The sequence below is a fragment of the Poecilia reticulata genome, chromosome 7 (assembly GCF_904066995.2).
Source record: "Poecilia reticulata chromosome 7, P_reticulata-male-v2, whole genome shotgun sequence".
Classification (NCBI taxonomy): domain Eukaryota; kingdom Metazoa; phylum Chordata; class Actinopteri; order Cyprinodontiformes; family Poeciliidae; genus Poecilia; species Poecilia reticulata.
In genome coordinates this window covers 15,753,329-15,768,240 of record NC_088836.1, presented here as the reverse complement: position 1 = coordinate 15,768,240, position 14,912 = coordinate 15,753,329, and the positions used below count along the sequence as shown (strand labels likewise).

The 14,912-nt window shown below is 40.7% G+C and overlaps 1 protein-coding gene across 7 annotated transcripts in view; it reads right to left on the bottom strand.

The window, feature by feature from the left end:
• Positions 1 to 4,600: 4,600 nt before the first annotated feature.
• Positions 4,601 to 14,912, bottom strand: part of scn8aa (sodium channel, voltage gated, type VIII, alpha subunit a) — a 63,422-nt gene continuing 53,110 nt past the window's right edge. For all 7 annotated transcript variants that reach the window (XM_081608971.1, XM_081608970.1, XM_081608976.1 and 4 more), the window contains exons 22-27: positions 12,982 to 13,266; positions 12,510 to 12,563; positions 11,422 to 11,559; positions 11,225 to 11,329; positions 10,855 to 11,125; positions 4,601 to 9,875 (exon numbers count right to left, since the gene is read on the bottom strand). In XM_081608971.1, coding sequence (XP_081465097.1) covers positions 8,716 to 9,875; positions 10,855 to 11,125; positions 11,225 to 11,329; positions 11,422 to 11,559; positions 12,510 to 12,563; positions 12,982 to 13,266 — 2,013 coding nt within the window. In that variant the 3' untranslated portion in view covers positions 4,601 to 8,715. The remainder of the gene's footprint in view (positions 9,876 to 10,854; positions 11,126 to 11,224; positions 11,330 to 11,421; positions 11,560 to 12,509; positions 12,564 to 12,981; positions 13,267 to 14,912) is intronic.

The window sequence follows — 14,912 nt, the reverse complement described above, 5'->3', positions numbered from 1 at the left end:
CATTAAGTAATCTCAAATAAGTCACATTTACATAATGCCCTCTGACCACTTTTGAATTGTATTGTAGGTGTAATGAAGGTTTACAGTGATTTACCCATACATGCATGTTTTGCAGATGTCGTGAGGTTTTGCTCCAAAGTCCAGCAGAGGGATGAGAGGACGACGTTTTGTTTCAGCTAGCAGCACAAAGAAGACTCCTCCTCTAAAGCAGATTAACAATTTAGTGTTTATATATTAGTGATTATTTTATATTTATTGAGGTGTTGCCAAATCAAATAAACATTTTTACATCGTGTAAATTTTAGCTTAAAGCATATTAAGATGACCTGAACTTTATGTCAAAGATTTCTCAACGCTGATCTGTGGGCTACGTTATTGTAAGTGGCATGGTTGGTGAGTGGTTGATGTTGGACCCAAATGCAGAAAGTTGGATGGAGCAAAGTGAATTTGAAGATTTAATTATATAAGAACATAAGAACAAAAACAAAAAAAATCCATGGGGGCACAGGGAGGAGAGGTGAGGAGGACATGGGGTAGACCGGGGAAGTAACAGAACCTGACAGGATAAGACAGGAGGAACCAGCAAGGAGTGACTGAGAATGAAGTGCATAAGTTCTGGAAGCAACACTTCAGGTATGTTTTTGATGAGGGACAAGACACATGAAATAGACATAAATAAGGAACTGATGTAAAAATAGGAACAAGGCAGAACTAATAGAGGGTTAGTGAACACAAATAATAACAAAAGCAAACTCAAACAACCCAAGATCCTGACAGTATCATTTGAGAACAAAATTCACTTGCCTAATCCTTGTTCGGGTGAAATATTTAAATGAAAATGCAAACTGCTCAGATAGAGACGCTGTAGTATATAGCAGCAATCATCTGATTTGATATAGGACTAGCAATTTTAGCCTCGTCACCCCCAAACTTAGTGACCATGATTTCAAAATAATTTATACATATTTAAAATTGGTGCCTGTTGGGAGGGAGACGGGTACAGATATATGTAACTTTATTGCATTATACTGGAATTAGAACTGGACTAAACTGATTTGAAATTAAATTAGGAACAAACTGTGTTTTACATGATTAAAACATCTGATTTATTTATCCAATGGATGATATGTGTTTTTAATTGGAACCATAAAGGGGATTTATTTAAAAAAATTAAGTCATTGTACTTACATAATTTAGATTGATGTCCTTCAGAATTAAACAGATTGAGTTTTCCTACAGGTTGTATTCATTATTTCTAATGAGGAAAAACAGATTAAAAATTAAAAGTCGATGTGTAATACGTAATATTGACCACAAGTGAGCGCTGTTGTTTCGAAAATTGCGCAACTCACCCCGGTTCGTTTGGGAAATGTTGAGCAGGAGAAGCAGTGCATTTTTTGCCAAGAAAAATAGTTAGATTTTCCTTTTGCAGCGCAGACAGCACACAGCCTGCGCTTTGTCCACACAAATTTGCATTGTTGCACAATAATCTTATGTAATAAACGATGCCAACGTTGAGTGAAGAGGGGGATGGTGGATTTTAGGTTGGTGGAAGAAAAACAGTGGGCTGCATTTCATGGCGAATGTGTAGGTTTTCACGCAGCCTGCATCTAAATATTAGGAATGTATGCGGGGTGTGCCTGGCTCCTCACCGAGGGGAGGATTTTGTTCAAAGCAGGCAGGGATTGTGGATTCTGGAGACCACTCTTCTGTCTGACTCCTTGGGGTGAAAGAAAAAAAAACGAGAGGAGGAGAAGGAAAGAGGAATAGAGCTAATATGAGCCAAGCACACACACACACACACACACACACACACACACACACACACACACACACACACACACACACACACACACACATGCATACACACCCACACACACACACACACACACACACGCACACACACAAAAAAAATCACCTGATTTCAGTCATGGACTGATATGGGATTAGATTGCAGGAAAAACCCCTTCATTCACTATTCAGATTCTCTGTGTGTCTGAGAATAAATTAATCAGTAGGACTGCAGAAAAACAGGACGGAGGAAGGGAAGCGCCATAACGACATAAAAATGACCCAAAGGTATCAATGGCTCCCATGGGAGAAGAGTCTGTACTGTGCCTTGCAGGAACCCCATCTTGTTTCAATGAATTGTATTGAGATTTTGTGTGCCAGGAGAAGGCAAAGCAGTGCTTAATTGTGAAAAACGAAGAAAAATGTAGCTGGTTGCATGTTTAGGATTGCTGTCCTAAACATGCAGTCTTCTAAAAGGATTGTCTCATGTTTAGCTCCATCTGTCTCTGCATTAGATCATCCTCCCCACAACATAATGCTGCCACCACCATGCTTCTCTACAGGGATGATGGTATGTTCAGGATGCTTTGAAATAAAATATACAATAAAACTTGAATATAAAGAGGAAGTTTACAGTTAAAATAATTCATACTTCTGGCAGATTCAGATTTAATTTCTTTTTTCTTCAAGCAAGAAATTAGCTGCCGATAAGAAATTAGAGAAGCATCACTGAAAAGATAAGAAAAAAAGGAGATGTATAATGTCTGAAAATTAGGGGGGGAAAAGTATGTAATTTGAAATATCTCAAATAAATTAAGTAAAAATTACAAATAAATAGTAGGTGTGAATAGATGTTAAATAAAAGTACAAGCAAATAGTAATAGATAGAAATAGATTTTAAATAATTGTCTATTTCGATACACCGAGCGACATAGGATGTGAATACTTTTTCAGAGCACTGCATGACCTTCAATTGAGCTATATTAAGCCAGAAAGAAAGAAAGAAAGAAAGAAAGAAAGAAAGAAAGAAAGAAAGAAAGAAAGAAAACTGCGCTGGTTGTTTTGTAGGTGACACTTTAAAACGTTATATTTAGCCTCTTCCAGGTTTGCCCACAGAGAAACCACATGTTCCGTGTCAGCTTCAGAGGGAAGGATGAGGTGTGAGAGGAGGAAAAGCGGAGGAGTGTGTAGGTGTGGCTCTGCACGAATTAGGTCGAGTCCCGTCCACCTCCCATCCTCCTCGCACTCCGAGCGCACTTCTTTTTCTTTTTTCTTTTCATTATTATGATGTTTTCCTCATAAAGCGATCCCCCATCCATGTGCCCCCCCCCCTCCCCCCCCTCTCCCCCTGGCAGCTCCCCACTACAGCCGAGCACAGGATGTCCGTCCTGCTGCTCCACCTCCAGCACCAGGGACAGCTCAGCTCCTCCACACTCGGCGTCACCTGCAACGTCGGCGAAATTTTATTTTATTTTTATTTTTTTAACGCCCATGCTTTTTTGTTTTATTTTCAAATAAAGGATGTTATGCCTTTATTTGGGGGGGGGGGGGGGGGGGGGTGAATTAGAATTATGACCAGTGGCACACACTAGCTGAAGCCCAGTGGTAAACTGGGAGTGTGCTGCTGACTCAGCCTCGACTGCTGCATTAATTTATCTGCACTGCAGTGCTCAACCACCTCCCATCTCCCTCCCTCCTCCTCCCAGTCTGAACTCTCCCTGCCTCTCTTTTTCTCTACCTGACTGCAATCTCACACGGCCGTCCTGTGTTCAACATGACAGCAGCAAAGCTTTGGCAAAACGGGGTCGATAAATCATGAGGGATGGAGCGGGTCTTTCCTTCTTTCGCCAACATGTTTAGATAACACATGGAGACGGTGGGAGTTTTAAAATAGCAGATCGCTTGAAAAATGAGTAAGGAGGGAGGGAGGGAGGGAGGGAGAGAGGGAGGGAGAGGATGCTGCGAGTTGAAGAGTACACGTGACTTGAGGGAGAGTGAGAGCCTGGGAGATGATGTTGTTTTAAAGATGAAAATGGAAGTGAGTAAAAGGAAATAAGACACATACTGCCTAGGATTTATGGGATCGCATTCCATGTATCTGGGATTCGTACTTTAGGGTGCAGAGTCCATCTCCTGGCAGAGATGCAAACTTATAAATACTAAAGCAAAAAAAAAAAAAAAAGCTCAGCTATGTTTTCCTACTGCAACGCAACAAAAATAAGCTGCATTGCTATGGTTGACATTTCATCAGCTCTACAATCAGAGAATTAAAGTGTAATTTAACGCGATTATATCTTGCATACCAACAGAAAGTAGAGAGTAAAACAGAAGAAAATGGTTATAGGTGTAAGCTTGGCATGCTTTTGTACTCACCCCCTTTACTCTGACAATAATTAATAAAATATAATTAAACAATTTATATTCAGAATATATTAGTGAAGAGTCCCCCTGTGTGTAACTCGGTCTCCTTATGAATCCAGATGGGTTTGATGGAGAACATTAGTGAACAACCAGCCTCGTGAAGACCAAGAAAATATCATCCCAATTTCTACATCTCGAAGAGCTTTGTTTTGAAAGATCTGTTCAATAAATCCGGAAACGAGGAGCGTATGACACCACTGCTCATCTAAAACATGGCCGTCGATCGGAAACGGAAAGCCAGGAGGCCCCTGGAAACTCTCAAGATGTGTCCTTCGTGGTCACTTACATTAACCAGGCGGTCTGGTCAAACAACAACAAAATGAAACCTTTTGGAGTGCATGTGGTGAAGCTACAGACATTCAAGTCGACACCCAAAAAGCCACACAGGTTGTAACTGGAAGGCTGCTTTATTGGTAATAAAAAGTTTCGTGCTCAAATGAAGACAATCTTTCATATATTCTAAACCAAGAGTCCAAGTGGTTGTGCAACACACCATTGTATTGTACTGTATATCCTCTTTTGTCACGGTGTCAAATGATAACAGTTTGAAAAGCACTTTTTTTAAGTAATTTTTTTTTATCGGCAAAAAGAAAAAAGAAAAAAAAAAGCTCATAATAAACCATGCTGAAAAAAGAATAACTCCTATAATCAAATATTGATACAAAAATAAATTTCAGATGGAAACAGAAATACGGAAGAAATCAAACCAAAGTACAGAAGGCAAGCTGCTTTTTCACAAGCCAAGTGAGTGACACGTATAGCACTAAGAACAGGACTTTTTTTTTCTTTTCTATTTTTCCTTGTTAGTTGTTTTTTTATCTGTTAACATCACACACTCATAAATAGTACGATGGGAGCTGAATTTCTGGAAGATCCTCCACTTGTACACCTGACCTCACATCCCTGATTAACCAACCCCACACCCCCCAAAAAAACAAAGAAAAAGAAAAAGAGAGAAATCCCCACCCTCTTCAATTTGGACATGTTTCTCATTGTTAGTTTTATTTTAGTTTTTTTCCTTCAAGAGTGGCATTGACATCCAAATTTGCAGAAAAAGCAGAAAAAAGGCACATGCCATAGAGTGGAACACGAGAAACGAACCGTTCAACAAAAGGATAGTGAGGATGATGAGAAAATGACCGCAGGTGTGTGGAGCTGCAATGGCACTCATGTTTGTGTGTGTGTGTGTTTAGGTGGCAGTATCATAGTATGTAAGAAGAAGTCAGTCACGCTTGCAGACGTCATCTTGGAATGAGATCACCTGTAAAGTTGGTGGGCAGTGAAGAGAGTTTCCTTGAAGTGTGTCTGTAGGAATGGTGTGTGTGCGTGTGTGTGTGTGTGCTCTGAGTGTGATAGATACAACAGTTAAGTGAGAAATGTGCTGGTAACAATATCCTTTAAAAGTCATGATCAGGCTACATCCAGTAACATTGCACATGAGCTATTTTTTTCTCCCCCCCAACATTGAAAAGAGTGCTGGAAACAACCAGTTTGTAATTATTTTCTTTTTTCTTTAGACATCCACGTGAACGTGTTGCACATAAATCAAATGTGACAGTGTTCTCCTGTTTCATGTATATACATATAGACACATATGTATACATGTATATATCTTTTTGAATTATATAATACCTATATTTCATTCAGTTTCCGTCAACAAAGTGAAAAGTGTCTCAAAAAATCCAAAAAGTAACAAATGTGACAAAGGGCATAGCTGGAAGCCATTCTATATTATTGTTATTATTCACCTTTTGATTATTAGTAGTAACATTTTTAAAATTCTGTATTTACAAAAAAAAAAACACAATAAAGCATGCCATTAAAATAAAACAATATAATACAATATTTATAGCTTCTCCCAAAAAGTTCGTTCTTTTTCAGCGATTGTGCCATTTACATCATAGCCTGCACTGTACATAAACATGTGTTTTTTTTCTTTTAGTTTTTCTTTATTTTTTTTTTTAACTTTTTTCATATTTTCTTAAACGTGAATGTTTATAACTCTAAAATATTACATCCAAGATGAACATGGGTAAGTTTGGATGACCTTACTCGCTCCTCCTGTGGTTCTCATTGGGAATGTATTTGGTTTCAGTGTGCAGCCGCCAAACTGGTTCAGAGACCTCGTATTGTAAACAGACCTCATTTGCTGTTGTACGGGAAGCTGGGGGGGGAATAGGTCGGTACAGGCAGTGTTGAGCACACCAAATGGCAACAGTGGTGTGACGCCGGATGCCAGGTTCGTGTCTGATCATCCACTAAGAAATAGGACCATTTCCACTGCGTAGAAAATAAGTGGCAGGACGTCGACGGAGGCAGCTGGCGAAGCCTCCAGTTTATTTGTGAAAAACACCCACAAAGCTTATTTAGACAACATAGCTGCTTCGACGTGAGGTCTGTTCATAATTTCCCGCTCCTTTACTACCTCTGTCTCTTGTTTTTTTAGGCAGGTGATAAGCGTTTTTGGAAGCCTGCAGGTTTGCGAAGAGATGGTGCAAGACCACACAGTGTTCAAAGAGGTCCCACAGAAGCACAATGATACACTGACAAACATGGGACTTTCAGCACTCCCATCTCAGACCAAACAGCACCTTCGCCGCCTGCTGCTCTCGCCTTCCATCTCTTGTTCTCATGGCAGTCGGTCGGTAACACTGAAGGGAGGGTCTCAGTCTACATATTGGTCCGCTGGTATTTGTCACCCATCCCTGAAGCCTCGCAGTTCCTCCTTAGTCCACACCTTCCACACATGCTAAGCACAACGAGACATGTCCCTGCAAAAAAATGTTCTGCTACCTCTGCTGTATCAGATGTCACGTTCACCGATCATCAGCCTTTTATTTTTGGGAAAGATTGCATCGTGTGGACATCAGTGAAAGACTTAAAGGCTTTTTTTTTTCAAATATATATATATATAAAGCTAACAACTTAAATTTTCTAAACAGCACGGCCTGAAACACGCATCCCAAGGACAATCTTACGCTGAACTCACATTGTAAATAAAACGATAATCTTCAGGGAAAGTTGCTCAGTAAAACTATTACCCACTGCCTTCGCCTCAACACAGTTTTAAGTCCTTCCTCTTGCCTCGAAACAAGAACACAAAAGGAAAAGAAAAAAAAAAGCAACCAAAATGAAAATTCAAATCTTGTACCTGATCCCTCTGCGACAGACGGGACGCCTACCGATACGTGAGCACACTGGATTTTGGATTCCTTGGCGTGAAACATCCCCTGCTCTCGTAGTTGTAGCGTACACCAGAGTTCAGTGAGGAAAGAGACAGTTTAAATGGCAGTAAGTTCACCAAGAAATCCTCAGATTTGATCAGAACTGCTTGAATGTCCTTCCACGTGCTGTGCAGCCTCAACATGAGGATATTCTGCCCGCGCCGCAAACCTTCAAAGCTATCAACATCCAGAGACTCCGGCCGAGACCGCGGCTCTGAGCGCCTGCGTTAATTATTCCCATGTTCACTTCAGCAGAGGTTGAAACAAATCGCGTAAAAAAAATTTGTGAAATACAAACGTCGTTCTATAATATTTCCTATAACTGCATTCTCCATTTGAGATTCTCCTAGCTTCCTAGGCGGACAGTCTCAAGCGTTTAATCGAGCCACTGCGGTGGTCTGACAATTAGTGTCTTGTGGACTATGATTACTCATGCATGACTCCTGATCAAAACATGCCTTCATGCAAGTCATTTCTATGCATTTAACAAGCACAAAAATTATTTTTATCAGGAACTCCATCCAAATGACACAGACTAGTGAGTCGTACCCATCCCAGCGTGAGAGCCCATGTTAGAAAACGTCTTTTTCAGCATCAGTATTACAAAGAGTGGATGAAAAGACCGGTGACATGGGATAAATGTTATCTTTTTTTTTTTTTTGCTGCTCAAATAATGTGAAGATGCACATTTACTCAAATGAATGAAAAATAAAACTCTTTGTCTCCTCCCCGCCTCTAGTGCATCCGTCAAAAAGCTAAACTTCCTCCGGGTGATTATGCTTCTCTTCTTGATAAAGACGGTAAACTCAGGAGTTACAGACCCCCTCCTTCAGACTGCTGACACAGTTCTGTCGGGATCTGAGTGATCCAGTGCCGCGGCGCCGGAGCTGTGCAGCAGGGTTAATCCACACTCGGTGGTGGCAGGAGATCCACGGCGCTCCAAACGCCGAGCGGTGGATGTTGTGGCAGTTGGTCCCCCAAAGAAATGCGTGAGTTCCTGTTTTTTTTTGTGTGTTTACTCCTCATTTCTATGAACTTGGTCGCTGTGCAGCAGAAGTTCCACAGTAAACTGATTGCGTTTGGTTCAGCCGTCTTTGACAACATAGGAAACCACATTGCCTCAGTAGTATTTGAGTATGTAAACATTTTTTGTGTTTTTTTTTTTTTTCCTCCTTGTTTTTAATCTTACTTGCAAATGGTTTTTCTACATTTGTTGGGTGTCTGGGCCCAAAAGTCTGTTCTCGTTGTGTTTAAATTGAGATTTTGGAGTCACTGGATCCTAACATTTGGATTCCCACTCGTCTTTCTGGTTTTTGTCCTTCTCTTTCCTGGCCCAGTCCTCCTTGCTTTTGTCCTGCTTCTCTTTGTCAGGTTTGGTCACGCTGTCGTAGGATGGGAGAGAGGCGGTGGATGGCGTGCTCTCCTTCTTCTCCTGGTTGGTCCCGCCATTCTCAAGCTTGTTACTGGACAAAATGTGTCGCTTGAAGATGATGCCGCGCCTGATGAGGTGGGTGCGGTAGGCGTTCTGGATGATTCTGGCAGACACGTCCTCCTGCTTACGGCGCAGCGTCGTGGTGATGGGCTCATACGACACCTTGGACGGGTTGGCGGCCACGAAGCGCTCCTCCATTTGCGTCCGCAGCATGTCCAGCTCGCCGCTGTCACCCAGCACACGCTTCGTGAAGGCAAACAGGATGTCGAGGCAGTGAATGCGATCGCCACTCACCATAGGCATGTCCATGGCGATCAGTTCTATAGTGTTGGGCTTCGGCACGCGAAGCGGGTGCTCCAAAGCGTCGGCAAAGTCAGGCAGCTTGGCGAAACTAATGAACTGGGAGGCGGTGGGATCAAATTTCTCCCAGATCTCATAGAAGGTCTCAAAGTCGTCCTCACTGAGCGGATCGGCACTTTCCTCTGTGGCCACGCTGAAGTTCTCCAGAATGATGGCAATGTACATGTTAACCACAATCAGGAAGGAAATAATAATGTACATGACAAAAAAGAAAATCCCCACTGAGGGATTCCCACAGTCGCCCTTCACCGACGTGCCAGGGTTCTCCAGGTTAGAGTCGCAGTCCGGCGGGTAGTTCAGAATCGGCAGCAGCAAGCCGTCCCAGCCGGCCGACGTGGTGATCATGAACAGGATGATCATGCTGTTGCCGAAGGTTTCGAAGTTGTACAGGTCGTCGATACCCGCTCCATGCTTCACGTAGCCGAAGTTGGACATGCCAAAGATGGAGAAGATGAACATGACCAGGAAGAGCAGCAGGCCGATGTTGAACAAGGCCGGCAAGGACATCATCAGGGCGAAGAGCAAAGTCCGGATGCCTTTAGCTCCCTTAATCAGACGCAGGATCCGGCCAATACGAGCCAACCTGATGACCCTGAACAAGGTCGGTGACACAAAGTACTTCTCAATGATGTCAGCCAGGAACATACCTGAGGCAAACAAGAGGAAGAATTAGTAAAAAAAAGTCGCTAGAAAAATAGCGCACAGCAAACGAGTCAATACCACTTGACATAATGCGACCACAAGTCTGTGACATTAGAAGCTGCGGAAACGTGAACCTCTGTCTCTGTTTAAAGTAGTTTGCTGCCTCCAGTAGCTGAAATAAAGCATCCCACAGCATGCTGCTGCCACCATCATGTTTCACAAGTTTTCTGCTACACATAGCAATTTAAAAGTCAACCAAATGGTTAAATTTAGTTCACATCGGAGCAGAGCATTCCCTGTAATATGTGAACACAGGTCAAGCACTGCTTTGCTTTTTTTAGGACCTTGACAACTTGCCATAAACAGAAATCCTGCTTGATACCAGGACATCCTGAAAGCTAATATCCAGCCATCAGTTTGGGAGCTTAAGCTAAAGCTCTCTTGTGTTGTGCAGGAAGAGAAGCAGATCAGGACGGCCACCTCTGAATTGCCTAAGAATATGCTTTGGAGCAGTCTAGTCAAAGTCCTGACTTAAATTACATTGAGATGCTGTGATATGATCTTAAACAGAACAGAAAAAGGCCCTCCGACGTGCGAATTAAAACATTTAGTCAGTAAAATTCAATGGTAGCAAAGTAAGACACTGTTGTTTCTTCAGGGTGATACAACCACTTATTAGGTTTAGGTTTCTATCTGTACCTGATATTAAACAGTTTATTATTTATCTAAAATGTGCAACAAAAAAAGCAAAAACAACAAAATTCTTTTAACATTTTTAAAACTTTGTGTCTGTAAATATTAGTATTGTTTTTATTTGAAAATCACTTTGAATATCAAGAGTCCTTTTTGTCGCTACTTTGTGTTGGTTACATAAAACAACTCAGTGTTTATCACTAAAAGTTCAAGAGACATAAACACTTATGAAAGACTGCAAACTTGCTCGTATCTGCTCACTGCTCCACACTTTCCACGCACGTCACTCACCGACGATGGAGAGGATGACAACCACCACGTCGAAGATATTCCATCCGTTGGTGAAGTAGTAGTGGCGCAGCGCGAAAAGCTTCAGCAAGAACTCCGTGGTGAAGACCACGATGAAGATGAAGTTGACCCAGTAGAGAACCATTTCCGTTTGTTCGGACTGATCGTCTGTTTCCACCATCATGGTGACCATGTTGAGGCAGATCAGTATCATGATGGAGATGTCAAAGACCTGCTGCGTCACAAAGTCAAACACGTATCCCTGGATCTTGTTCTGGAACAGCAGGGAGGAAAGACTGTGAGATTTCTGAGGAATCAGATGAACTAACTGCATGCATGGCAACCAAACAAACAAAAAAAACTCATGAGCAACCTGTGGTCGAGGGATGGGCTTCTGCGGCTTTTTGGAGCCCAACTTTTTCATGGCGTTGTAGTACTTCTTCTGCTCCTCCGTCATGAAGATATCCTGACCTCCAAAGTAAAGGGACAAACAGAACATTGGTTATAACCATGTTCCCGTTTGACACTGAGAGAAAAATGAAAAGCATTCGGAGGTAGAGCAGCTCTTATCTTTTTCTTCTGCTGGTTGAAGTTGTCAATGATCACACCAATGAAGAGGTTCAGGGTGAAGAAGGACCCGAAAATGATGAAGACAACGAAGTAGATGTACATGTAAATGTTGACTTCGTATCTGGGCTGGTCTTCCACCTTAAAAGGAAAAGAGGCAGAATGTTTAGACTTCAAATATGTTTTCATTCACTCATACAGGCAAGAAAAATCTGCCTAAATCTGACCTGAGGTAAAAAAAAAAAAATCATTACTTTGTTTTTTTTACATAGAAAATACTCAAATTATCCAAATACTCCAAATTCATGTCAGATAATTCTAAAGCGGGTCGAGTTTAAAAATAAAACATGAAAAACAAGAAACTGTGATGAAGGAAGGAAGGAAGGAAGGAAGGAAGGAAGGAAGGAAGGAAGGAAGGAAGGAAGGAAGGAAGGAAGGAAGGAAGGAAGGAAGGAAGGAAGGAAGGAAGGAAGGAAGGAAGGAAGGAAGGAAGGAAGGAAGGAAGGAAGGAAGGAAGGGAGGGAGGGAGGGAGGGAGGGAGGAAGGAAGGAAGGAAGGAAGGAAGGAAGGAAGGAAGGAAGGAAGGAAGGAAGGAAGGAAGGAAGGAAGGAAGGAAGGAAGGAAGGAAGGAAGGAAGGAAGGAAGGAAGGAAGGAAGGAAGGAAGGGTTCAAGAAGGGAAGGAATAAAGGACAAAAAGCAAGAAAGAAGAAGTAATATTAGGAAGGTATTAAATTATGAAGAAAGAAAGGAAGGAAAAAATGAAGAAAGTACAGAAATAAGAAAACAACTGTATAAATGAGTGGGGTTTAGAGAGAATACAAGTAAGAATGAAATAAAGGACACAGAAAAGGCAGAAAGGAAGGAGATCAATTACATTTTCACTCTTTAATTTGGCTTCTCATTTTTTTTAGGTATTATTTAATGAATTTACTGCATATAGCAACAAAAATCATCCTTTGGAAAAAAAAAAGGTTTTAGCCTTTTTGACTGATCTAAATAACAACAGATCCTTATGATCCTAGTTTCCTTTTCACAGTACAGTACACAGTGGGAGCAGTAAATAAATATTCAAATAAATCAGTGAACATACATTTCTGGAATCCACTGCGGCGTACATTATATCCATCCAACCTTTGAATGTGGCCTTTTGAAAGAGAGACAATATTATATTTTACATTTGTTCAACCCAATTCAGCAGACCAGAAAAACAAGCAAAAAAATAAATAAATATATATATATAAATGATTATAATCATTAAAGGAGACTCAAACTCAAACCGAAATTGATGCATGTCCTGTAGTACAGCTTGTGCATGGAAAGAAACACGTATGAAGAAAAAAGGCATGGAGAAGCACACTCATAAATGCTCAATGAACATGAAGCAAAGGCTTTATCGTAGTGCTGTGAAAGACAAAACACAAATAAAGCATAGGCAGGCCTTCGAGTGACGCTTAAAATCAACAAAAAAAAAAACCCATCAAAGGAAGTGCAGGAAAATGAGGAAATAAATGCAAGTTAGTGAGAAACAGGAGACGAAGTCAGAGGAGAAGTGACGCTCTCACCACTTGCAGCAAGGCGAGGTAGCCAGCGCCCACATTGTCAAAGTTGATCTTGACGTTCTTCCACCTGACCTCAGTATGGTTATCACTAATAAGCGCCTCACACTGGGTCTTGTTGTTGACAACTTCGACATCAAAATACTCCTCTGATGTCTGATTGAAACAGTAGTAGTACTTGCCCGCAAACAAGTTGACCCCCATGATACTGAAAATCAGCCAAAAGATGAGGCAAACCAGCAACACATTCATAATGGAAGGGATGGCACCCACCAAGGCGTTGACTACCACCTAAACCAGACCAGGGGAGAAAGGATATGACAACAGTGTGAGAAGCATGAAACCAACCCAGCTCATGTTCACCCCTCAGATAAGACACTGCATATTGTTATGGCGTCACACAAAAATCCTTAAAACTGTTACTCAATCTTTTTAAGATTGACGTCAGGGTCTGAAGCGCAGGATGATGAGCAGTGCGTCAAAGAATGGGACTAAAACTGCTTTGTGCGCACTCAAACACTCTCACACACAAAAAATTTACTTTTAAAAATCTATTAAATATCACAACGTGTAAAAAGTTTAATTTATATGATAAAAATATATTTTTTTCTTTCAGATAAAAATTTTAGCATTCATGTTGAGATTTGTTATCTTTTGTTTCAATAAATGGTCATCTCCATAAAGAATAGCTTCAATTTTTTAAATCTAATTTACAAAGAGACGCCAAATTATTTATTATATAGAATTGTCAGAGTAAATATATTTAAATGTCCCTCTTATTTTTTTTGATAATTATGGTTTGCAGTTAATAAAAAAACCCATAAATTAACCTCTGAAAAACCAATAACGACATGATTTTAAAGCAGGAATAATGAGGAATATTGCTGACTTCTGAATGATTGAAAGTTAGCCAATAACCTGTGTTACAGCACAGTCATGGGAAGTTAAGTGGAAGGAAAAATGTATCAGAAAAAGACTCTAGAGCAACAGCGATAACCAGATCTTTCATTATCTGCAAACCATACTCAAAATAAAAGAAAGGAGGGTTCAAATGATCTCTAGCTGTCTTTGTAATGAATCCATATATGAATTTAAGTTTTTACTACTGAAATTTCAGCTATATTCTAACTTTTAATCAGGATGCAGGTTTGGATTCAGTGTTGCTAAAATAATGTTTTGTTTTTGTTATCCTTAGTAACACGATTGAAAGCAATACTGTGAGTAAATATACTTCAAATTATTATCAGAAAATAATTGTGCAATTTACAAAATATTTCTCCAAAAATGACAATAAATGTAATAAATGACACGCTCTACATCTCACTGAACTGCTGATAATAGGTTCATGTTCTAACCTCAAATATTCATACTCAGAAATGTGTGAGCAAGTATTTATATAATCAATGAACAATCAAATTTGAGTGTTTGATGAATCTGTAAGACAAAAAAGTGTTTGCCATATCAGTATGAAGTGTCCACTCTCGCCACCCCAACCTTATGCAGTTCATCTTTCTAAATAAGCTCTTCTCCATAACAAGCCCATCTCAAAACAAAGTGGAAAAATTTGGAGGGAAAAATTCCCACACCTCAAATCTCTAATCCTATCAGTTCTTTTTTTCATTTTCTTACTGTAGATTCAAAAGCTCAGCACTTGTTGAACCGCTCATTGCTAGTGTTAGGCAGGCCAACCAGCAGCTCTCAGGCAGACAGCTGAGCATGCATTTCTTTGGCAGACTCGTTTTGTGGAGCCATATTCCCTCCTCTTAACAAACAGACAGGGAGGAGCTCTAAGAGCGGGATTCTCTCAGCGCTGGACGCAGAAATAATGGAGGGCACGCTTATAAAAATTCCTCGAATCTCAAATGCTAGATTACAAAACAGACTGCAGAATTACTTTTCCACAGCGGTGCCGGCGAACTCGCTGAGAGAATGACTCT